This window comes from Plecotus auritus (genome assembly GCF_963455305.1).
Source record: "Plecotus auritus genome assembly, chromosome: 8".
In the NCBI taxonomy this organism is placed as follows: domain Eukaryota; kingdom Metazoa; phylum Chordata; class Mammalia; order Chiroptera; family Vespertilionidae; genus Plecotus; species Plecotus auritus.
Window position 1 is genome coordinate 129,813,801 of NC_137782.1, and position 24,595 is coordinate 129,838,395.

The 24,595-nt window shown below is 37.7% G+C and overlaps 1 protein-coding gene across 4 annotated transcripts in view; it reads left to right on the forward strand.

Moving 5' to 3' along the window:
- EXOC6B (exocyst complex component 6B) overlaps nt 1-24,595 on the forward strand; it is a 529,977-nt gene that overhangs the window by 184,051 nt on the left and 321,331 nt on the right. For 3 of the 4 annotated variants that reach the window (XM_080685494.1, XM_080685493.1, XM_080685496.1), the window contains one exon: nt 17,480-17,656. The exons of the other annotated variant lie outside the window; for it this stretch is intronic. In XM_080685494.1, the coding sequence (XP_080541620.1) occupies nt 17,480-17,656 (177 nt within the window). The remainder of the gene's footprint in view (nt 1-17,479; nt 17,657-24,595) is intronic. 4 annotated transcript variants of the gene reach the window in all.

Below are 24,595 nucleotides of genomic sequence, written 5' to 3' on the forward strand. Positions count from 1 at the left end.
CTCATCTCCTTTTGTGTATGGTTACTTTTTATTGTGTGCTGGTCATTATACTTTCAAAATTCTTTGTAGAAAAAATTTAAAGTCTAGGTCTAGGATGATAGTATTCTTCCGTGGAGAAGAGTTAAGTTTGCTTTTACCAGACACCAACAGACAGTATTATTCTCGGATGTTTAGTGACAATAGTATTTTGGGATCACTTTAGTACAGTTTAATGCTTAGTATGAGTTTCTACAAGGGCTCCGTGTAATCCTGGTTTAAACTTGTCATAGGGTGCAACTGTTCAAGGTTCTAACCCATAATGAAGGATATACCAAGTCCATTCCTCCTGGATGGCACTTAACTTCCATTTCTGTTTTTAAATCACTCGGCATTGTAAAAAGTGCCATCTAACCCAGTCTGTTATCCTTTTAGTACTGGTAATTGCCCTAAAGGAAGAATGGCTACAAATGTTGGTGTCTCTTCCCCATGCCACTTTCCTTTCCTGGATACTGGCTTAATACACTTTCTCCATTTTATTAGCTCTCTGAATCTTAAAGTAGATGGCCTTTATATTTTGTTCAGTGTTTCTTATCTAAATTCTTTAGTTCACCATTTCCTGAAGTGGATATTCATTTATAGTTATTTATATCCACATCTATTTTATAAAATTTTGATCATATAAAAATATATCTGGATTTTTAAAGCTTGACATATTAAGAGTATTCCTCCATGTTATTGTATTCTTTAAAGACATATTTTAAAAAATTATTGAATAATGTTTTTTCACATTTTTGTATAATTTACCAATCTTTTTTTGATCTTATTTCCCATTAGTAGACATTTACTTTCCCTCTTATTTGCTATATAGTGATATTCCTAGATTCAATATTATTTACAGATTGTCCCTTTACACATTTTACGAATCTAAACTTGGTCATCCTTACTACACTAGATACCTACTGTGATAACAAAATTGAATTTTATTAGCAGGATGCATGGGAACTTTTAATATTTTGAGAAACACCTGGCTTTTAAGTTAAAACTGGAAACAGAAGCTTGTGTGAGTGTATAGTTTTACACCTAGCAATAAGAGAACACATGTCCATCTGATCTTAGGAAGATTTTATAAGTTTCAAATGGGTCTTTGGCCCTGAGCCATTCTTGCTGTCATTTTTTATTAACATTGTTCCCTTTTTCTTCTTGTGAAAAGCCTGCTTTTTGTAATATTGTTTCTAAATATTATGATTCCATTCAAAAGGATATCGTAAAATGGTGTCTTAAAATTGTGTTTCAGTCCATTAAAAAGACTCATAAAATATCATAACACAAAATATGTAGTAACTAGTCAGAACCGCAGATTTAACCATAACTCTCTTTTAACTGTTTCTTAGTAAATCAGCTTGCAGTGATCATCACAAAATAGCAACTTTTTTGAGACAAACATCACTAGTTTCATTTAAAATCACATTTGTAGATAGTCTACATTGGAAATTTTAATAACAGCATTGAGATTAAATCTTACAGTTTACTACTCAGTTTTTGTGTAACATTTGTATCAGCCTTTTTATTTTCATAAACTAGATTATATATATAACTAGAGGCCTGGTGCACGAAATTTGTGCACGGGTAGGGTCCCTAGGCCTGGCCAGCAATCAGGGCCGATCTGTGGGGTGACCTGCAGGGCGATCGGGGGGGACCCCGCTGGCACCCGCCTTGGCCAGCCTGGTGCTGCCCGCTTGCTGGCTCCGCCCCCCCGCAGCTGCCAGTTGCCTCCCTCTGCGGGGTGACCAGAGGGGTGATGGGGGTGGTGCTGGCACCTACCTTGGCTGGCCTAGGTCCTGCGGGCTGGGGGCAGCTCCTGCGTTGCGCATCTGCCCCCTGGTGGTCAGTGCATGTCATAGCAACCAGTCGTTCCAGTTCCACAGTTTGGTCGATTTTCATATTAGGCTTTTATTGTATAGGATGTTTGGTCTTTCATAGATAGGCTGAGTTGTAATAATTGCTATTCTCTTTTCTATGGCATATTTTTTAGGTAGTAGAAATGTGTTCTCTCTATCTCATAGCACTCTTCCTCTTTACTGTGGTTCATCAAAACTCAATTTTGTGGGAAATTGGGTTCAGCTTTTTAATTTATTCTTATGAACTAGATCATGATTGTTATGTTTAGTTTTTCATAGGCTGACTAAATTGCAACTCTGCTGTTCTTTTTTCTGTGGTACTTCTTAAGGGAGTGGGTAGTAGATAGGTTCTTCTTGTTCTGATACTCTTTTTACCTGACTAGTGTGGTTCAGGAAAAACATATCTTCTATGTTGATAGGAAACTATTAATAAAAATAATAGATTATGGAAGGAACAAAGAAACTGTCATTTTTTCATATGTTTACTCTGTCAGTTACAGTGCTTGTCACACTCACGTAAAATTAATAGAATGGTTTGTTTACAACTTTAGACACTTTAATGAAAACTTCTCAAGGTGGTTGAATCTAAGCTTTGGTAACCTTAATTTTTGCACTTTTTTCCTTTGTTATTTTTGCTATTTCCAGAGGGAATAGCAAAACACAGTACAATAACTTAGATAATTTTCCAATAAATACTCCTGTTCTGTATAAATTGCATCTCTTGGTAGGTTTTCTTTAGATACTCTTTGTGTTAGAATGTTATCCATATTATTTTTCCAAATTTGCTTTGTTACAAGTGGTTTATTTGATATATGAATTTTAGTAGGATTATAACCAGGTTTTTTCTTGTATGGAGTTTTCCTCTGTGAGAAGTTGTCTTATATATATTTGGATTCCCCATCCTTGGTCTCTAGCATTCTTCATAGCCAGTGACATATCCAGTAACTTGAGTGCAGTCCTAAGATCATGCCCTGAAATCAAGGTAATTTGCTGGATAGAAGAAGCATACCCTGGTTTTCCTAGTAAACCACACGAAAGTTATGGGTTTCCTTCGCTAAAAATTGGCTTCCTTCATCATTCTCCCCTCTTTAGAGGGCAGTTTGGAGTAGTGCCCTTCACTTTGATGTGGTTTTAAAATTTCTTCTTTTCATTTGACTTCTTATAGAAGCCTTTATTTGAAACAGAATGTTTAAATCCAGTGTGGCTTTCTAACACATCATTTTTTTCTCCCATTCAGTGTATTTTCAGGCAGGTAAATTATATTGGATCTTTTATATCATTTCCATGGTGCAAAAAAATGACAGAGGAGTAAGTAGGTAGACACAGGGAAGTAGTTCTAGTGACTCAGTGCATATACTTGCAGCAACTGGTTTTTAGACTTCTCTTAATTTTGCTAGTGGAAGACTAATTTTTAGGCATCTCTGTGGATCACTTGGGCAGAAAGAAATTATAGCATATACCTTAATATCCTGCTCCTTTCCAAAATTTAAAACTTATTCTATTAATAAAATAATAGTGTTCTTCTCTGGACCATATGCCTAAGTGTTTTGAATATTTAATATATGCTACTGAATATTTTCCATTTTGATAACATTTAAAACTCAAGGTACTTTGTAGCACTTGGTTGAAGTAGATGGAAGGGAGAAAATAAATTTGCTATTTACTTAAAACTATAGTTACTATTTTAATTCAGGTTGTGTGAATGTTATTATAGGAGTTATTAATTTTATATCATGTATCTTTTTATATATATATATATTTTATTGATATTTTATAGAGAGGAAGGGAGAGGGATAGAGAGCTAGAAACATCGATGAGAGAGAAACATCGATCAGCTGCCTCCTGCACACCTCCCACTGGGGATGTGCCCGCAACCAAGGTACATGCCCTTGACCGGAATCGAACCTGGGACCCTTCAGTCCGCAGGCCGACGCTCTATCCACTGAGCCAAACCGGTTTCGGCTATATCATGTATCTTGTCAGAAAAATTATGGTACTTAAAAAAATGATCCATTTATTATTTTCATTTTTAAAGTCCAATAACGATTTATTTTCTATGTATTTTTTTTTTTTACTGAGTTAATGTGTTTCAGGTGTTAAAATAATAAATCTTTATAATTTTAAAGCTAGAACTTCACTTAACAAACTAAAATTATACAAGGACATATGTACAACCAGTTAACAGCAATTGGAACTACAAGTTACACCTCAAGATTCTTTGTCTAGTACTTTTTTTTTCGTCACATTGTTTAGTTGTTTTGTCATAGCAATTTCTTTAATTTTAACTTCCTTGTGAAGAAATCTGTCAGAAAAAATTTTCTTTTCCAAACTGGGGCCTAACTCAATTCCTTTTCTTATGATATTTTACTGCACCTAGAAAACCTAATGGTACATTTGAAAGGAGGTATCATACTTGATTGGAATTGTCAATATAATGTTAGAATAGGAAGCATTTGCCGCCCTTTGGAGTCCATTATTAGTGATATTTGATTTAAAAAATTTACCTACCATTATTTTTCTTCTCCTACTTCCTACCACTCTTGACTCCCCTCCTGCACTCAGCTACATTTAAACAAATATAATAGAGTTTGAAGAAATATAATAACAATATTTGCTTTAGGTGACTAACTTGTACCTGAGACATTTTGGAAAGATGGATATCTCCTCTGCTTCTGAGAGCTCTTGAGACTCTGGCTTTTATTAGGATTGCATTCCCGAATTTAAAGGTGTGGGTAAGGGCAAGACATCTAGTTTCCTAGAAGGAAGACAGTGGATAAATATTGATTTATTAGAATTTAAATTTTTCCAAAAGGGTGAATCAATATAATTATTATTGAATAATTCTTGCTGTTCTAGAATAGATCTAAAAATGCTATTGATTTTATACCACTATAGTTCTTCATTGTATTCTTTCTTAGGTGTTTGTTTTTCTCACTTGGGTTTTGATTGTAAGTTTTATAAATGGGATATTATAGGAAGACTAGAAGCCCGATGCCTACTAGAGTAGGCTTTCCTTCCCCTGGCTGCTGGCACTGGATTCCCTCTGGCACTCACGACCCGGGCTTCCCTCCGGCACCCAGGACCGGGACTTCCCTCACAGCCCCGTCTTCATCCAGAAGGTCATCTGGAAGGACGTCCGGTCTAATTAACATATTATGCTTTTATTATTATAGATATTTCTCCTTAAGCTTGTTTTATATAGCAGAAATGGAAGGGACATGGAGAATAATAGCTTATTATCTAGTTTGGTGATATACAATGACTATGCTACCTAGTAACACATTTATTAGGTATTTGTATTTTAGATTTCATTTAGGTTGAGTTTACTGAGAGGAGTAATTTAAAAGTTATGTAAATTGTTAAGCCTGACCACAGAATATGTGTAGTTGGTGGTGGATATATGCCTACTTTCTCTTCCTCTCAATTTTAGCAGTTGTCTTCTGAAAAAAAAAGGGGGGGGGAGGTTTACATAAAAGTCTTCTTTTTTTGTATAATTTTATCCTTTGCAACAATGAAAGCATAGAAGCAGGATGTTAATTTAGTGTTTTGTTGATACCATAGTTCAGCCGTGGGCAAACTATGGCCCGCAGGCCGGATCCGGCTGTTCTATCCGGTTCTCTTGCTCTCCCCTCCGCTTCTTTACTTTGAATTTATATTAGTTCACACAAATACTCCATCCATGCTTTTGTTCTGGCCCTCCGGTCCAATTTAAGAACCCATTGTGGCCCTCGAGTCAAAAAGTTTGCCCACCCCTGCAATTGAAACTATTGGTTTGGTTGAAATACTGACATAGTTAAAATTATAACTTCTTCTGGTCCTTTTCAGGTGGGATGGGTAATCCTTGCTTTTATAGGCCTTATCTTTCCTGGATGACTATGTTAAAACATGAAATATTAAACACCTAGGAGAGTCCTACTCTGAGGTTAATAGCTATCCTTGACTATTTTTCCTCCCAACTTTACCTATATTTTGGGGTCATTTTTATCACCACACAAATATTGACAATAACAATGAATGTAAAACTCAACATGATATGTGGTAAAAATTTGTGGAGAAGTGTTAATACTTTTCTCAGATATAGTGTTAAGGATTATCTTGACATTGAGTTTAATCATAAACCATCCTGTTTTAGAATCATACATAAATGATTTTAAGTGACCTGTTAATGTTCTAGCCATTCAGCAAAACTTACCACAATCCTTCTATCTTCAGGTAGCTAGTATTCTAAAAAAATGTATTTGAAAATGACTAAGAAATTCTTGAAATATGACTAATGTGGTGGACATTGTTTTTTCAGTTATTAGAGTGTGTTATAATGTTTATACTAGTTTAAAATCTGTGTGACAAATCAGGATTAAAGGATTGACTGCATGTATTTTGTCTCTCTTTTCTTAAGCCCCTACCAATGAAATAAATAGGCACTAAGGTCTGAAACACAAATGCCACTATGAAAGTGACTCTCCTTTATCACTTTGTATTAAAAAAAGCAACCTCTCTTTCCTTCTTTTATATTTGACTAGAGGCCTGGTGCACGAAATTTGTGCAAGCGGGGGCATCCCCTCTGCCCAGCATGCACCCTCTCCAATCTGGGACCCCTCGGGGGATGTCTGACTGCCAGTTTAGGTCCGATCCCCTAACTGCCCCCCCTGCCAGCCTGATCACCTCTAACTGCCTCTGACTGCCGGCCTAATTGCCCCTACCCCCGCTGCTGGCCTGGTCACCTCACACAGCCTGCTGTTCAGTTGTTTGGTCGTTCCTCACTAACCCCCCTGCCGGCCTGGTCGCCCCACACAGCCTGCTGTTCAGTCGTTTGGTCGTTCCTCACTAACCCCCCTGCCGGCCTGGTTGCCCCACGCAGCCTGCTGTTGAGTTGTTTGGTCATCCCTCACTACCCCCACCCCCTGCCGGCCTGGTCGCCCCATGCAGCCTCCTTGTTCAGTCGTTTGGTTGTCCCTCACTAACCCCCATGCCGGCCTTGTTGCCCCAGACAGCCTGCTGGTCGTTACTGTGATGGCATCCCGGACAATTTGCATATTCCTCTATTATTAGATAGATACCATTCATTCGTTCATTCATTCAGACCAATAAGGAGATTGAAATCATAATAAAAAACTTCTCAACAAAAAAAGCCCAGGATTAGATGGTTTTACTAGCAAATTAGTAAATTTACAAGAAGAATTAACATCAGTCCTTCTCAAACTCTTCCAAAAAATTGAAGAGGAGGGAACACTCCTAAACTCTTTTTAGGAGGCCAGCATTACCGTGATACCAAAGCTAGATAAGGACACTACAACAAAAGAAAGCTGCAGGCTAATATCCTTGATAAACAGAAATGCAACAACTTTAACAAAATAGTAGCAAGCAGAATTCAACTGCACATTAAAAGGATCATACACCTGATCAAATGGGTTCTATTAGTCTCACCATTCCTTTTCAACATAGTACTGGAAGTCCTAGCCAGATAAATTAGAGAAGAAAAAGAAATAAAAGGCAGCTAAATAAAAAAGTAGGAGGTAAAATTGTTTCTGATTATAGATGATATGATTTTACATATAGAAAATACTAAAGATTTCACCAAAAAACAGTAAGAAATAATAAATGGGTTCAGCAAAGTTGCAGAATACAAATTCAACATATGAAAATCAGTCATTTTTTTTTTTTACATTGACAATGTATTTCTCGTAAAAGAAATCAACAAAACAGTCCCATTGACAATATCAAACATAAGATACTTAGGAATAAATGTAATCAAGGAAGCACTGTTATAACACACTGATGAAAAAAATGGAAGAAGACACAAATAAATGGAAAGATATATCATGTTCATGGGTAAGAAGAATTAATATTTTTTAAATGTCCATACTATCCAAAGCAATCTATAGATCCAAAGCCATCCCTGTCAAAATTCCAATGGTCTTTTTCACAGTAGAAAAAAAATAATCCTAAAGTTTATATGGAACCACAAAACATCCTGAATAGCCAAAGCAATTCTGATAAAGAAGAACAAAACTGGAGGGATTATTCACAATAGCCCAAACATGGAAACATCCTAAGTGTCCACTGATGGATGGACAGATAAAGAAAATGTGCTATATAAATACTGTAGAATATTATTCAGTCATGAAAAGAAGGAAATCCTGTTTTTGGTGATAACATGGATGGATGGACCCTGAGGTCATTATGCTAAGTGAAGTAAGTCAGGTAGAGAAAGTAAAAAACTATATGGTGTCACTTACATGAGGAATCTAAAAAAGCCAAACTTTTAGAAATAGAGAATAGAATGGTGGTTGTCAGGGCCTGGGAAGTGGGGAAAATGGAGAGATGCTGGTCAAAGGGTACATATCTCCAATTTTAAGATGAATAAATTTTGGGAATCTAATATACAACATGGTCACTATAATTAACAATACTATATATAGTACTTGAAAGTTAAGAGAGTAGGTTATAAATGTCACCATGCACAAAAATGATAATTATGTAATGAAATGGAGATGGTAAGTAACCTATTGTAATCATTTTGCAATATATATGTGTTTCACATTAGCATATTGTCTACCTTAAACTTATATATGTTACATGTCAATAACATCTCAATAAAGCTGGAAGAAAAAAAGCTGAGGGAAGTATGTAATATAGCAGAATGTATGAAGCTACAACTGCAAGTAAAACCAAAGGTACACGAGGAATGGAGAAAACAGTTTAATACAGAGAACTTCATCTTCTGAGACTTTGGAAGTCTGAATTATGATAGATGATAAGGGTACATGGGGGCTTAAAGATGTGATTTGTTGAAAGTTAGAATATAAATTATTAGTTCCTCTACTTTTCTTCTCTTGTCCCATGTATGGAATATTTGTACTTATATTCTTAGGTGGGCGATTAGAAGATTCTTTTTAAAAATAATCAATTAATTTTTATTGAATTTATTGGGGTTAAATTGATTAATAAAATTATATAGGCTTCATGTGTACAATTCTATAAAACACTAGAGGCCCGGTGCACGAAATTTGTGCACGGGGGTGTGTGTCCCTCAGCCCAGCCTGCACCCTCTCCCATCTGGGACCCCTCGAGGGATGTCCGACTGCCTGTTTAGGCCCGATCCCTCTCACAATCCAGGACTGCTGGCTCCCAACTGCTCGCCTGCCTGCCTTCCTGATTGCCCCTAACCGCTTCTGCCTGCCAGCCTGATCACCCCCTAACCACTCCCCTGCCAGCCTGATTGATGCCTAACTGCTCCCCTGCCAGCCTGTTTGCCCATAACTGCCTTCCCCTGCAGGCCTGATCACCCCTAACTACCCTCTCCTGCAGGCCTGGTCACCCCTAACTGCCCTCCCCTGCAGGCCTGGTACCCCCCAACTGCGCTCCCCTGCAGGCCTGAGTCCCCCCCAACTGCCCTTCTCTGCAGACCCAGTCACCCCCAACTTCCTTCCTCTGCTGGCTGGGTCACCCCTAACTGCCCTCCCCTGCAGGCTTGATCACCCACAACTGCCCTCCCTTGCAGGCCTGGTTCCTCCCAACTGCCCTCCCCTGCTGGCCATCTTGTGGTGGCCATCTTGTGTCCACATAGGGGCAGGATCTTTGTCCACATGGGGGCAGCCACCTTGTGTGTTGGAGTGATGGTCAGTTTGCATATTACTCTTTTATTAGATAGGATAGAGGCCTGGTGCATGGGTGGGGGCCAGCTGGTTTGCCCTGAAGGGTGTCCCGGATCAGGGTGGGGGTTCCCTTGGGGCATGGGGCGGCCTGGGTGAGGGGCCTGTGGTGGTTTGCAGGCCGGCCATGACCCTTGGCAACCCAAGCAGAGGCCCTGGTATCTGGGTTTATTTATCTTCTACAATTGAAACTTTGTAGCCTGGAGCGGAGCCAAGCCTTCTGCTTGCTCTGCGGCCATTTTTTTTTTGGATTTATGTATCTTCTATAATTGAAACTTTGTAGCCTTAAGCGAGGCCTGGGCCCGCCAGGGTGTGCAGAAAGCTTGGCTTCCTCCATCGCCGGGGGCAATCCTAGCTTCCTGCTCTTTCCAGCTCTGTGGCTTCCGCCATTTCTGTTTGGGTTTATGTATCTTCTATCATTGAAACTTTGTAGCCTTGAGTGGAGGCCTAGGCCGGCAAGGGCAGGCTGAAAGCTTGGCTTCCTCCATTGCCGGGGAAACCCAAGCCTCTCTCCTGCTCTCTGTGGCTGTAGCCATCTTGGTTGGGTTTATTTGCATATTCGCTCCTGATTGGCTGGTGGGTGTGGCTTGTGGGTGTAGCGGAGTGATGGTTATTTTGCATATTACTCTTTTATTAGATAGGATCATGTGTATGTTGTATTGTGTGTTCACCACCCAAAGCCTCGTCTCCTTCATCACTATTTATCCTCTGTTTACCCTCTTCTACTTGCCCCCACCTCCCTTTCCCTTTGATAATCACCATACTGTCGTGTCCATGAGTTTGTTGTTCTTATTTTTACTTAATCTATTCACCTGTTTTACCCAGCTCCCCAGTCTCCCTCACCTCTGACAGCTAAAAATCAATAAAAGATTGCCACAAAGTTCCATGGATTTCCCCAGCAAAGAGATGATCTCTCTCCTCATCTCCCTAATGTGAAGTTTGCTAGTTGACAAGTCTTCCTGTGACCACAGACCTTTCCAAAGCTCCTAAGTGATTCATTATAAAATACAAATGACCAGCAAGGATCCACAGACATTTGAGGAAAATATTCAAGTTGAGACCAAAATCTATCAATATGAGAAAACCAATATCAACAATAAATAAATACCTGGAGACAACAGATAACACAGAAAACAGAATATGTTGAAAAATGTAATTTGTGTCCTCAAAACTTAAAAATTTGTGTCTTTATATGAAAATGTTATAAAGATCATCAGAAAGAACTATAGAATTCAGTACCAATTAAGAATTCCAGACAAAGGGAGAAAATTATCCAAACAGTAATACAAGAAAATTTTCCTTATCTGAAGGATGCAAATTTTCAGATTCATGGATAGATTACCCATATCTATCTATAGTGAACATAGGCAAATTAAATATGCTATATTATTGTTTCTTCTTTTGCTGTCTTGTTTAGAAACCTTTACATTCTATGATAAAGAGAAGTAATGCCTAGTGGTGCTTAGGGGCTAGGAAATAGGCATTCATACACTTTTATGTGCTACTATGAAGTGGCATAGCTTTTCTGGAGGGAAGTTTATTGATTTTGCAACATTTACTATTTGATCTAGGTTTTCTATTTGTAGGAATTTCTCTAATAAGACAATTAAGGGCATGCACAAAATTTTATCTCTGGAGATAGTCTTTGCATTATTATTAAGTAGCAAAATATTGAATATAAATGTCCTATGGTAGACTATGTTTAAATAAACATTTGTTCTTTGAATTGCAATGCAATGTTATAAATGTTTTTATTTGTTGAGAAAGATATTTATAGAATATTTTTTGTGCAAAAGATTACAAATTTTTAGTGTAATTCTTTTCTGGCATACCAATATAAATGCAGATTGCAGATAAATAGAAAATACAGAGAAGCAAAAGAGAAATCTTTATATATGCACAGAAATCATTCACCAAAATAACTGATTAATACTAAGGGGAGATTTTGTTAGAAACCCTGTTTTGAAATTGCAGCTCTTTTGCGGTTCTTATGATTGAAGGGCAATTGTAGAGTCATCATTTCTTGATCATGCCAGTTATTTTCAGAGCTATTCTTTGGGCTTCAGACACAAAACAAGGGCCATGATCCTGCTTTACTGCTTTGTTATATGGGGTGTTATTTTAGCCTAGATTTCTCTGAGGGAACCTGAGGGGTTGAGATGTGAGTGATCTATGGAATAGGAGTTCAAGGATCAGGAGGAGTGAAAAGAGAAGTTTGTGGAGTAAGTACGATGCTAGGGTAGTTTGGTTCCTTAGTTCTTGGGACCGTCTAAGAATCCATATGGAATGGATGAGGGGAGGGATACAATGCATTTATCTTCGTCAATGGTTGCCTCACTTCTGGGATGACAATCTTGAGTGCTAAGTAGTTCTTGTGGGATTCTACACTGTGGTATTAACAGCAAAGCCCCAGGGAAGGAAGCTGGAGGTGTGGAGTGTTAGAGCTGGTTTCAGGTTACATTATGGGACACTTCCAAGCTTCCCAGAACTACTTACTGATGCTCTAGCTGGAGTAAGAGCTGAGGCTGAGAGGATCAGAAGTGGAGCACAAGAGGTGTCTAATACCTGAAATGTTGTACTAATGCAAAATTGCATGGCAATGTGCAGTAATATTAGATGCCAGCAGTGATTAATATCTAAATATTTTTTAGATCTCAGAGGCTTCCACAGTAGAAAGTAAAACAGATTTCTCTCTCATTTTGGAGGGAAGACAGTAGAGCTTAAAATTTTTAGTGTTTTTTTTCTTATCTATTAATTCAAGATTCTTTACTTACATGATCTCATTTAATTCTTGTGGCAGTTTTAAGATATATTTTGTTAACTTTTTTTTTTAATATATTTTATTGATTTTTTACAGAGAGGAAGGAAGAGGGATAGATAGTCAGAAACATCAATGAGATAGAAACATCAATCAGCTGCCTCTTGCACACCTCCTACTGGGGATGTGCCCGCAACCAAGTTACATGCCCTTGACCGGAATTGAACCTGGGACCTTTCAGTCCGCAGGCTGACGCTCTATCCACTGAGCCAAACCGGTTTTGGCTTAACTTTTTTTTTTTTTTTAATAGATGGGAATGTTGGCTAGAGAAGTGAAGACACTGCCAAACATTATAGGATTAATAAGTTTCAGAGCTTATATTTAAAGACCTGTCTTACTCCAAGAAGGTTTTTGTGTTTTTTTTTTTTTGTGTGTTGGTTTTTTGTTATAGCACCCTGTTATTAAAGTCCATGTAATTATGTCAGGTCTCCAACCATTCTCAATTAGTTTGATTTTAAAGGTCACTTGCATATGTTCCTTAAACCCACTAGAGGTCAGTATTGGGTTGATAAAGACAGGACCCTTCAGTTTTTGATTCACATGATTTTAACTCTGAGTCTTATTGCTAGGCACCCTTGGAAGTTGTAGTTCACAATAAAGCTTTATTTAATTACACACACACACACACACACACACATACACACACACACATATATAGTATTATAGTAATTATATGTGTATATGTGTGTATATATATATATATATAATGCCTCATAGACACTCTTCGAGAGTTGTAAACTATTAATAGCAACATTTTTAGGATAATAGTTCAGATTAGGTAATTCTTATGGGTTTTTGGGTTTTCTTCCTCTTCTAATAGGTAGGAGAACATACAAACCCTGTCTTTTGCAGATAGCCCTCTCTTTTATTGAGCTATATCTTATTTGCTCATAGATTTCCTTTGTTATCTATTACCTTTATATAGTAATCATTTATCCAAATTTAGTGTATATGTGTCACTGAATGTGGGCTTTGTGGATTCTAAGAATGATAAATGGTGTTTCCTAGACTCAAAGAAAGAAGAATCACGTACTGAAGTAAGTGTGTTACTATCATTTGTTTACCTGGCTATCTGGCAGGTTTACTGAACGCTTCTCTATCCTGCTCTCAACTTACTATTCCCATGGTTCCTACTGTTTGGAATGATCCCACCATCTAGTCATCAAGGCCAGAATACTTAGAGTTATTCTTATTTCCTTCCTATTTTTTAGGTACTACAATCAAATTAGTAAGTTCTGGTGCTTCTACCTTTTATATATCTGCTGATGCCTTAATTCAAGTCCTCATCATTGTTATTGGACTATTATAGTGATCTATATTGATTTTCTTGTTTCTAGTCTCTATCTTCTCCCAGTTGAGCACTCCTATGATCCTAGAGGATTTGCCTGAATGGTAATGCTGATCCTCGCTTTAAAGTAATTCCCTTGCCCTGGCTGGTTTGGCTCAGTGGATAGAGCATCCCAGGTTCAATTCTGGTCAAGGGCATGTACCTTGGTTGCGGGCACATCCCCAGTAGGGGGTGTGCAGGAGGCAGCTGATCAATGCTTCTCTCTCATTGATGTTTCTAACTCTCTATCCCTCTCCCTTCCTCTCCGTAAAAAATCAATAAAATATATTTTAAAAAAATAATAAAGTAATTTCCTTGCTTACACTATTTCATTGTTTCTCCATTGCCTACTAGCTAATGTTGAAACTGCTTTGTATGACATCTTTACCTGTGAGTTCTTTATAAACTATGTCCCTATACAAAATTACTTATTCCTTGGGTGGATAATGTTATTATTTCACACATGGTCCTTTCTCATGCTGTTTACTTTCTACTTAACTATCTTTGGAAAAATTATATTTATCTTTTAAGAGCATCCTACCTGTTCCTCTGTGAAGTCTTTCCTGAGACCTTTCCAAACAGCTCTGGTTACGTTATTTATTCACCCACTGTCCTCTGTGTTATTTCTATTATACTTATTGCATAATCTGCTTTCCATAATAGTTTGATGTGAGGTTCATGAGTCAGAGACTCTTTTTCTTTCTATACTCAGTGTGTAGTACAATGCCTGGTACCAAGTAGACCTTCAATATATGTTTGACTGAAAACAGGAATATAGAAAGAAAGCACCATGAATTAGGGCAGTGAGAGGAGGCTTTCTAAAGTCAGAATAATTTAGTTGGGTTTTGAAGGAAAGGTTAGAGTCAGGCAGAAAGAGGTCATTCAATAGAGATACAGAAGTGGAGATATACCTAGTATATTATGAGGTAGAGTCTGATTCAAGTGGAATATCCATGTTGGAGAAATATGTTGGAAAATTAGGTTCAACTTCCATTATGTGGAGTCTAAGTGACGGATGTGGAGTTTGGATTTGTAGTACTTGTTTAAATCTCCTCCCCCCCCACCCGCCCCCTGCCGAATTTCTCCCATGTTTACTTGGCGTGATGAATGATGTGATTTAGGAAGAACCTGGCAGTAGTAGGCAGGGGAATTATAACAAGAAGGTGATGAGTTCCGTTTTAGGTATGTGGGAATGGAGGTGATGGTAGAGCACCTGGTAATAACAGGAAGCTGGAGATGTGCTATTTGATCTTGGGAGAGTGGAAAGAGTGGTAAGAAAAGAGGGATTGAGGAACAAACCTTGCTTAATTTCTATATATTAGGAAACCAAAGAAGAGTTTATATGAGGGGACCTTAAGAAAGAGGTGGTTAAATGTGTAAAAATTATTCAAAAAAATAATGAACAACTAAGAAAAAGAAAACGCTTAAATGCTTTCTAAGGTCTAACTGTTACCTGTATGCTTCGTATCCTCCTGCCTCCACTTCAGCCCACGTGGCAGAAGGCAGCTGCTTCTTTGGCTCATGATCATAAAGGTTGTCTCTGGAGGGACAGAATAAATGGTCCTGGTGATATAGCTTAGAGTGTTAGAAGAGAGCTCTGAAGGGTTCCCCCCCACCAAGGGCTTTTCATTTTAATATATATGTATGTATTTATACGTTGATGTCTATATTTACTCTTCTCCACTCTTGCCAGTCCCATACATACATTCTGAATAGCTGGTAATTTTCATTTGCAGCCATAATGGGTAACATCTGAGAATTTATTTCATTGTTCTACCTGTGATGCAGTGTTTCTAACCTGGACGGTTCCTGCTTAGCAGCTCTGCCCTGACTGCTTTTTTTACACACCAGAGAAGCCTTGATAATGCTAACAGAGACCCCAGGTTTGATGGAGCTTTGGAATAGTACTTGAAATGCTTTCATTTCCAACATAGGGTTTGCTATCTTAATTTGTGTTCTTCCAAATTGATGTGAAAACCAGATACATAGCATTTAAAAAAACAGGTCATAGGAGATTTAAAATTAAGCGTGGTTTCTCTTGATTACTTTTGATACACTGGTACTATTTTATTGATTGTGATAGAAAAATAATTAACTTAGGATTCAATAAAATAACTTATGAAAAAGTTTTTGGTATTGCTTACTGAAGGAGAGAATGGAGTTAGGGGACAAGTGGCCACTCTTAGTTGAGGGCTTGCTTTTCAAAGTATAAAAGCTTTAGGAAGTTCTCCCTTCCTTGTGCCTCCCCAGAGATCCCGATCCCTTTTTGTGTGGTTTGCATTAAAAGTTAAGGGGGAAGAATTTACTTTTGAGAGGAAAAGAAAGAATATTGTATCTAACTATATCTAATTTTAATGCTTGAAAGATATGTATGTTTTATGTACAAACCTAAATTAAGTGTTTTTGAATGCCTTTTCTACTTCAGTTTGTTACCATTTTTATGTAAGTCAAAGCAAAATATCAATGAGTACTATGTAGAGAAACAAGTTTGTCCATTGATTCAAATCTCTGGAATGCAGATTCTTTTCATTTTCTTGGCAGAAACTAGCTCACATAGTTCAAGTTTTTCTCTGTCCTATTAACCACGGCCTGGACTAACATCTTATACTTAATATTTCTCTTGAATTCCTTAATCTCATTCAGAATATTTGGAAACTGATTTTCTCCTGAACTAATATCCATTTGTCACTGAGGAGAAATATCATATATTGATTAAAGTATATATATTCTGTCAAAATTCTTAGGCTTTATATTTTAGGATGATATTAAGTATTATTAAAAAGAGGAAACTTCCATTATGAAATACTTCTGGATTATGCTGGGTTAAATCAAAGAAGTTTTTAAAAATGAAGTTCTCCCTATTTTTACTTTGTTAATAAACATTATATGTCTATAAGCAGGCTACACGATATGCAGTGTTTCCCATTTATTTGATCATAGAACCCCCCTTTTTGGGAAACATGTTGCCGTGCTTTGAGGGACTGTTGGAATGGTGGGAAGATCACTGGTACAGAATTTAGAAGATCACACATTGAGATTCTGATTTATTGCTAAATAGACCCCATCAAATCCTTTGTCTTCCGGCCTCAGTCTCCTGAGTGGGGACTGAGGTCACTTCCAGCTCTAATGCCGTCTGGTTTAATACTTCTGTTGTTGACCCTGGAAAGTGACGCTGCCCACCTCTTTGTATCTATTGAAATCACAACATCATTTGAGTCTATTTTATTAAGTTGAGGGGATTACACTTCCTTTTCTCAAAGAGTTCAGAAGAAATTCTTTAAAACTTTGTTTTCCACGGATTAAGGTCATGAAATCCTGTTGGATTAGTTAGTTCAAATCATGCTATTAAGATATTTTATTTTTAATCAGGAGAATTGTGTTGATCTCTTACATCCACACAACTGCTTTTAAGAGTCCCCTGAGCTCTCCCCCACCACATTGTTCTAGCATGTCATTTACCTTGCACTAATCTCTTGGCTACTTAGAGGAGAATGGGTAGATTTAGTTTTTGTGGTGATTTAGTGGGTATATTTGAAAAGTATGATGATATTACTGTATTGACTGATTATTCTCCCCCCTTCCCCAATGGAAACTGGGAAAATGAATTGAGAGGGGTAACTTCAGGGTTAAAAATGTATACATTAATATGTTTGGGTTTATTTCTGGGACTAAAATTATATGTATTAAGTATTTTGTTATGTTTTCTTTATGATACCAATTTGTTGAAAATGAGTTTTTTGAATGCTTAATTGCTTTTTTTTTCTTTTTTCTTAATAATGTGTGTGTGTGCATGTCTCTGTCCTAGGCCCAGCAACAAAGAAACTTGGATAACATCGTCTTGCAACAACCCAGAATAGGTAGCAAGAGAAAAGCTAAGAAAGATGCATATACAATTTTTGATACGGAGATAGAAAGCACTAGCCCCAAGTCTGAACAGGATTCAGGAATTCTGGATGTTGAAGATGAAGAAGATGAAGAAGAGGTAACAAACATTTGATCTGGGGATGTGAGACTGTTGTTAGGTTTAAATACAGTATGTTTGAGATGTGATGGAGAATCTATTCATTTAATACAGCTTTTGTGATATTCTGGAACTTAATATTATTTTAAATACAAATAAGTTCCAATTTAAGGAAATGAAGATGCACTAAGATATCTTAGATTTTAATTCTTTAGATTTTTAAATGCACTTGTCCATTTTTTATGTTTCAGGGTTTTTTGATTGTACACTGACTGGGTAGGCATTACATTAAGGGAAGAGGAGAGTTTACCTGACCTGGAGAAAGAGATCTAGGTGGCCTCCACTGAAACTAGAAAAAGGTCTCTGGAGACCAATAAAAGATGACATTTTATTATTTATTTATTTATTTATTTATTTTACTGTCTTTTAAAATCAATTTTTATTTTTTTTCTATTTTTTTTATTAAGGTATTATATGTGTACATATCTTACCATTGCCCCCCCTCACCCCACTCCCATACATGCCCTCACCCCCCAATGTTTTGCATCCGTTGGTTACTCTTATATGCATGCATATAAGTCCTTCAGTTGATCTCTTATTTCCCCCACCTCTCCCTAACCTTACTGCTGTAATTTGACAGTCTGTTTGATGCTTTACTGTCTCTGTATCTATCTTTTTGTTCATCAGTTTATAATGTTTTTCATTATCCCCAAATGAGTGAGATCATGTGGTATTTTTCTTTCATTGACTGGCTTATTTCACTTAGCATAATGTTTTCTAATTCCATCCAGGTGCCTACAAATGGTAGTAATTCCTTCTTTTTTTATGGCAGCATAGTATTCCATTGTGTAGATGTACCATAGTTTTCTGATCCAGTCATCTGCTGACGGGCACCTAGGCTGTTTCCAAATCTTAGCTATTGAAAAGATGACATTTTAACAGTGGGGAATGAACAAAGGAATTTCTCTGCCTTGAGTTATAGTTCAGATTGAAATTATAAAATTGAGAATACATTTCTGGAGGAAATAAATGTATGAGCTATTATAGAGAATCTGGGAGTTTTGTAACATATCAATAACCTCTTAGATTAGATCTGTATCACTTTCAGGTAAAGAATAAGATTAAGTGGCTTAGCTAGTACATATTTTTATATCCTTCTTTGTTGTTGGAAGTGTATTTAATGTGTTTTTAAAAATAAAACTCCCATGACGTGAGATTTCCTGTTAAAATGTTTTTTTGTTTTTTTTTGTAAATACTTATTTGTATAATGGGATTAATTTCTCTGTGAGTCTGGTGGTTGTAGCATGATCATTGGAATCAGACAAATCCTGGCTCTATCATTTTATTTTTTAAAATTATCAAAAATTCCCATTCATTTACTTTTAAAATGTTCAGTGACATGTGCGAGGAACCATTTACTCCTATACTCAGTTAACCTGTTTGCCTTTAAGTACTTGTCTCCTTTTAATTGTTTTATTTTTCCACATAAAACTGGGCTCACTGCCTTGTCCCCTTCCTTGTCCTTTGCTATACTCTTACTACTCCCCCTACGCTCCTCTTCTCCCAAAACTTGTTACTGTCTAACTTCATAATCTTAGGTAATTGTTTAATCTGTTGGAACTTTAGTGTCTTCATCTATCAAGTCAAGATAGTATTCTCTGCCCCCATAGGTTTGCACAAGTGCCTCTCATAAAAGCTGGTTTATGTAAATGTTAGTTTCTTCCCTATTTTTCATTACTCTTCCTTCCTCATGTCTATTAAGTATCACTGATGTCAGTATCCCTGTCCTTATTATTATTCCTCTTTCATGTCAAAAATTGAAAAGCCACCATTTAAACTGTTAGGGCTGAAAAGCAAATAACCAAGTTAATTATGTGTCCAAAACATTAGTATGTACATTTGATTGAATGTCTGAGAGACTATGATATGTGTAAAGTACTATATTTTTTTATATAGTTATCATTATTGAGAGGACACAATATAAGTGAATAATTGCATTTAAAATTTATACTTTATCAGGATATGTTTAGTGTATAAATGAGGTACATTAATAGTTAACATTGTGTGAAAATTGTATCATAATCCCTATTGTACTTGGGTAACAAGAACTTTTAATAGTTCTAAGAAATAGAGCTAAGAAAAGAACCAGGAAGTTGCCTAATGCCCATGGAAATAGAAAGGGGCAGAGAAAACTTGATACCCTGAATATTTTCTAGCATTTTCCTTGCCTGGAATGACTGGTACTGTAGGATGTAGATCTACCCTGGAGACCAGACTGTCAGGTATTAGGCTCATCACTGATGACAAGTTCCAGTAGTAGTACAATAAAGAATCAGTCTCAAGAAAGACCAGTTAATGCCTTTTATTTACGTTTTGGGTGCCTATCAAGGAAGTTAAATTCTATCAGGCACTATGCCTTAAGGAAACAGAAGTTAGACATAGTCTATGCTCCGGGGTAATACACACCCTGAAAAGATGCTTAGATGATAAGTTAAAAGATTGAAATACATACACAGTTCTCATATATCACTGAGAACCTTCTGGAAAGGAGCCATTCTTTATCACTAACTCACTGAATATCCTGAGCACATCCCTTTTAATTTTTGTGCCATATTTCTTCTTCATTTTATCTTCTAAGGTCCAGAGAAGATGAAGATGGTGGGACTAGTAAAGTGTGTTGGGGTTCCTCATAAATGAAGTATTAGAAGAATGTGCTTGGAAGTTAACTTCTTAAAATGCTCCCATATCCCAAATCAAACAGAATTCACATTAGAAATTTGCTGATTGAGCTCTTACAACAAGAATTCAGCCCTGCACTGTCATCTAATGGCATCCTATCTCTAAAAAATGTCTACTTTATATTTATTTACTTCTCAGTTTGAATCTTCTTCAAGACACATTCTTAATCTCAAACCTCATGTAGAGAATTATTTATTTAGATGTCTCCAAACTGGTTTCTTGGCATAGTTCTTGCATGGTGTGAATAAATTCTTCAGATAAGGTCTTTCGTGACCCACTGTGACGTTCTGACCTTCATTCTTGTCATTCTTCAACAGACCTCATTGAGAGCAGCGTAAATAGTTTTCGAAATATTTTGACTTTTAAACTGTGGCATAGAATCCTGTAGGGCAGTGGTTCTTAATCTACTTGGGGTAATTTATTACTTTGAGAGTTTGATAAAAATATATGGAGTCTTACCCCAGTAAGACATACATATATTCATTTACAAAAACTTCTGCGTGGAATTTCAGGGGATTCATGAAACTCATATTGCCCCTAAGGCCAAAGTTAAGAACCTATATTATAGGGCAGTACTTCTTGAACTTCGATGTGCATAGGATCACCTTGTAATCATATTAAAATGCAGATTCTGATTCTTCAGGTTGTGGGTTTCAGAATCTGCATTTTTAACAAGCTCCCAGGTGAGGAGGTGCTTCTGGTCTCAGAGCTCACTTTGAGTGGCAGCTGTATAGAGGACCACAAAGAAGCATTTTTAATGCATAAAGAAAACAAACCCATAGTTTGGATTTCCTACTGATTCTTCATTAATATGGCTTAAAGTTTTTCCAACAATGAATGTAATACTTGAAGAGAAAGTTATATTTCAATTTTTAATTAATGAAATATTAGTATTTACATTTTTTAAATCTGTTGCTTATAATAGATTACCATTATTGTTTATGAAATTTTGATTTAGATTTAACCTACTTTAGGTATTTTTTATTTTCTGAAGAACTTTTTACCATTTCTTATGCTCTGAATGGAAGTATACTTAAATCATTCTTTGAGTCAAATGATATTTTTAGGTTATTTACTATGTCTTTAGCTTGATGATACTTAATAGTATTACCAATGTTGTTAGCAGGAGTGGGTTTCTTGTGATATCCCAAGAAAAGAAATTTTCCGAGACTCACATGGAAGGATGTGATATTGTAGAAAGCTTTATTTTGGTGGAGTCAAACCCCTGAGTTTCCAAGCTTTCATTTTCCTGAGTCCCAAGAAAGAAGTTCCATTTTGCCTTTAGTAGGGCTAAAATCAGAGCCAGTGTCCTGAATTTCCATTCCATATTTGCACATTCCAGCCAGCATCAGGCTGGCTTAGCTTGTGTTCCCAACTGCAGTCCATTAGTCCATTGCTTGTAGAGTCCACATGGCTGTGGACCATATAGGAAGCAGGAACAAGAGAGCTACAAGAGCAACAAGAGAGACAGGGAGCAACAAGAGTGCCAAGAGAGCATGAACTCCTTTGTTTAGGGGATTATGTATTCCCAAATTTTCACACACTGGCAGTGGCCATGCCCATTCTGGCCAATGATCTCTGTTCCCAGGTGACTGGCAGGTATTTTCCTTATACCACCGCAATCGCACAGTAAATGCATCTATCTCCCCTTTGTTCAGTCCCCACAGTGTTTTGCAGGGAGTAGGCTAGTGGTTCCCTGGGGAGTGGGAAATTGCAGCTTCCTGGTGAAGCTGCCCAAATGACATGCCTATAATGTCTGGCCTTCTCTTTGCTTCTTTCCTATTATTAATACCTAGCTAATCATTATGGTATCAATAGGAGACCATGAAATGGCAGGAAATCCCAAATATCTAGAATATAACTTTGCACATGGTTAGCATGTAGTTAATATATTGTTTTTATTTTTATTTATTTATTTATTTATTTATTTATTTATTTATTTATTTATTTATTTATTAAAATAAATCTTTATTCAGATTATTACAATTGTTTCTCCTTTTTCCCCCCATAGCTCCCGTCCACCCGGTTCCCACCCCACCTTCTGCCCTTACCTCCCCCCCACTGTCCTCATCCATAGGTGTATGATTTTTGTCCAGTCTCTTCCTGAACCCCCCATACCCCTTTCCCCCTGATAATTATCAGTCCACTCCCTTTCTATGCCCCTGATTCTATTATATTCACCAGATTATTCTGTTCCTCAGGTTTTTAATTCACTTGATTTTTAGGTTCACTTGTTGATAGATATGTATTTGTTGTTCATAATTTTTCTCTTTACTTTTTTCTTCTTCCTCTTCTTTAAGAATACCTTTCGGCATTTCATATAATACTGGTTTGGTGGTGATGAACTCCTTTAGCTTTTTCTTATCTGTGAAGCTCTTTATCTGCCCTTCAATTCTGAATGATAGCTTTGCTGGGTAGAGTAATCTTGGTTGTAGGTTCTTGCTATTCATCACATTGAAAATTTCTTGCCACTCCCTTCTGGCCTGCATAGTTTCTGTTGAGAAATCAGCTGACACTTGTATGGGTGCTTCCTTGTAGGTAATTAACTGTTTTTCTCTTGCTGCTTTTAATATTCTCTCTTTGTCCTTTTCTCTTGGCATTTTAATTATGATGTGTCTTGGTGTGGTCCTCTTTGGGTTCTTTTTGTTTGGGGTTCTGTGGGCTTCCTGGACTTGTAAGTCTATTTCTTTCACCAGGTGGGGGAAGTTTTCTGTCATTATTTCTTCAAATAGGTTTTCAGTATCTTGCTCTCTCTCTTCTTCTGGCACCCCCATAATTCTGATGTTGGTATGCTTGAAGTTGTCCCAGAGTCTTCTTACACTATCTTCAACTTTTTGGATTTTTTTTTTTCTTTTTGCTTTTTCGGTTGAGTGTTTTTTGCTTCTTTGTATTTCAATTCTTTGACTTGATTCTTGTGTTCCTCTAGTCTGTTTTTGGGTCTCTGTATAATATTTTTTATTTCAGTAAGTGTATGTTTAATTTCTAGTTGGTCCTTTTTCATATCTTTGAGGGTCTCTTTATATTTATCGGCCTTTTCTAGGATATTCTTGAAAAGCCTTATAACCGTGGTTTTGAATTCTATATCCAGTCGTTTGTTTTCCTCCATTTCTTTCGTTTGTGATCTGTTTCTTTGACGCCGCATTTTCACTGCTTCCCTGAGTTGGTAGGATAGATTTGTGTGCTAGGTTACCTATATGGCCCAGTGGATCGGCCTCCCCAGTTAACCTGAGGTGGACACTCTTGGTGCACCCCATTTGTGGACTGTGTGTACAGCCTTGTTGTAATTAAGTCTTGATTGTTGTTGGTATCACTGGGAGGAATTGACCTCCAGGCCAGTTGGCTGTAAGGATCAGCTGTGTCTACGCTGGGAGAAGTTCGGTGCTGGAGATAGCCTTATAGGATTAGACTTGCCAAATTGCAATAGCCTCTGTGCTCAGCTTGGATGGGGTGGAGTCTCAGGGCGGAGCAGACAGTCTTGGCTTCCCGTCAGCCTTGCCCTTGCACGCACGCGTGCGACTTCAGACCTCTGCCTTCCCCGGCTCCCGAGTCTCCACCCGAGAGTCCATATTCCCCCCACAAGAGCGTGGGTCCCCAGGGGCTCGCCTGGAACTGGGGTTCAGTGCAGTCAGAACTGGGGCTCAGTGCAGTCAGGAGCTTCTGACTCCCTTCCACTAGGGAAAGCCTGTGGCAACCTCCGCAGCCTTTGTGCGCACTGGCACGCGCGCGCCTTCAGACCTCTGCCTTCCCCGGCTCCCAAGTCTCCGCCTGAGAGTCCAGATTCCCCCCGTAAGAGCGTGGGTCCCCAGGGGCTTGCCTGGAACTGGGGTTCAGTGCACTCAGAACTGGGGTTCAGTGCGGTCAGGGGCTTCCTTCCCCCTTCCGCCAGAGAAAGTCAGCCAGGCTCTCAGCCGCCCTTCCTCTCTGCGTGCACAAAGACCCTTTGCCGTACCTCCAATTCTCTGTGAGCTTTTCTCTTTCCTTCTATTTGTAGAATTTTCACTCAGCCAGCTTTCCTGTGGTTCTGGATGGTGTCCGTTCTGTCTTTTAGTTGTAGTTTTGAAATTGTTGTGCGAGGCAGCAGTTTAGGTGCTTACCTATGCCGCCATCTTGGTTTCTCCTCTAGTTAATATATTGTTAATCTGAAATCAAGTTTGTGTCAGAGATGGGAAAACTAGGAACTGTGGATGAAGTTACAGTAGTAAATTGTCATTTTGGATGAAA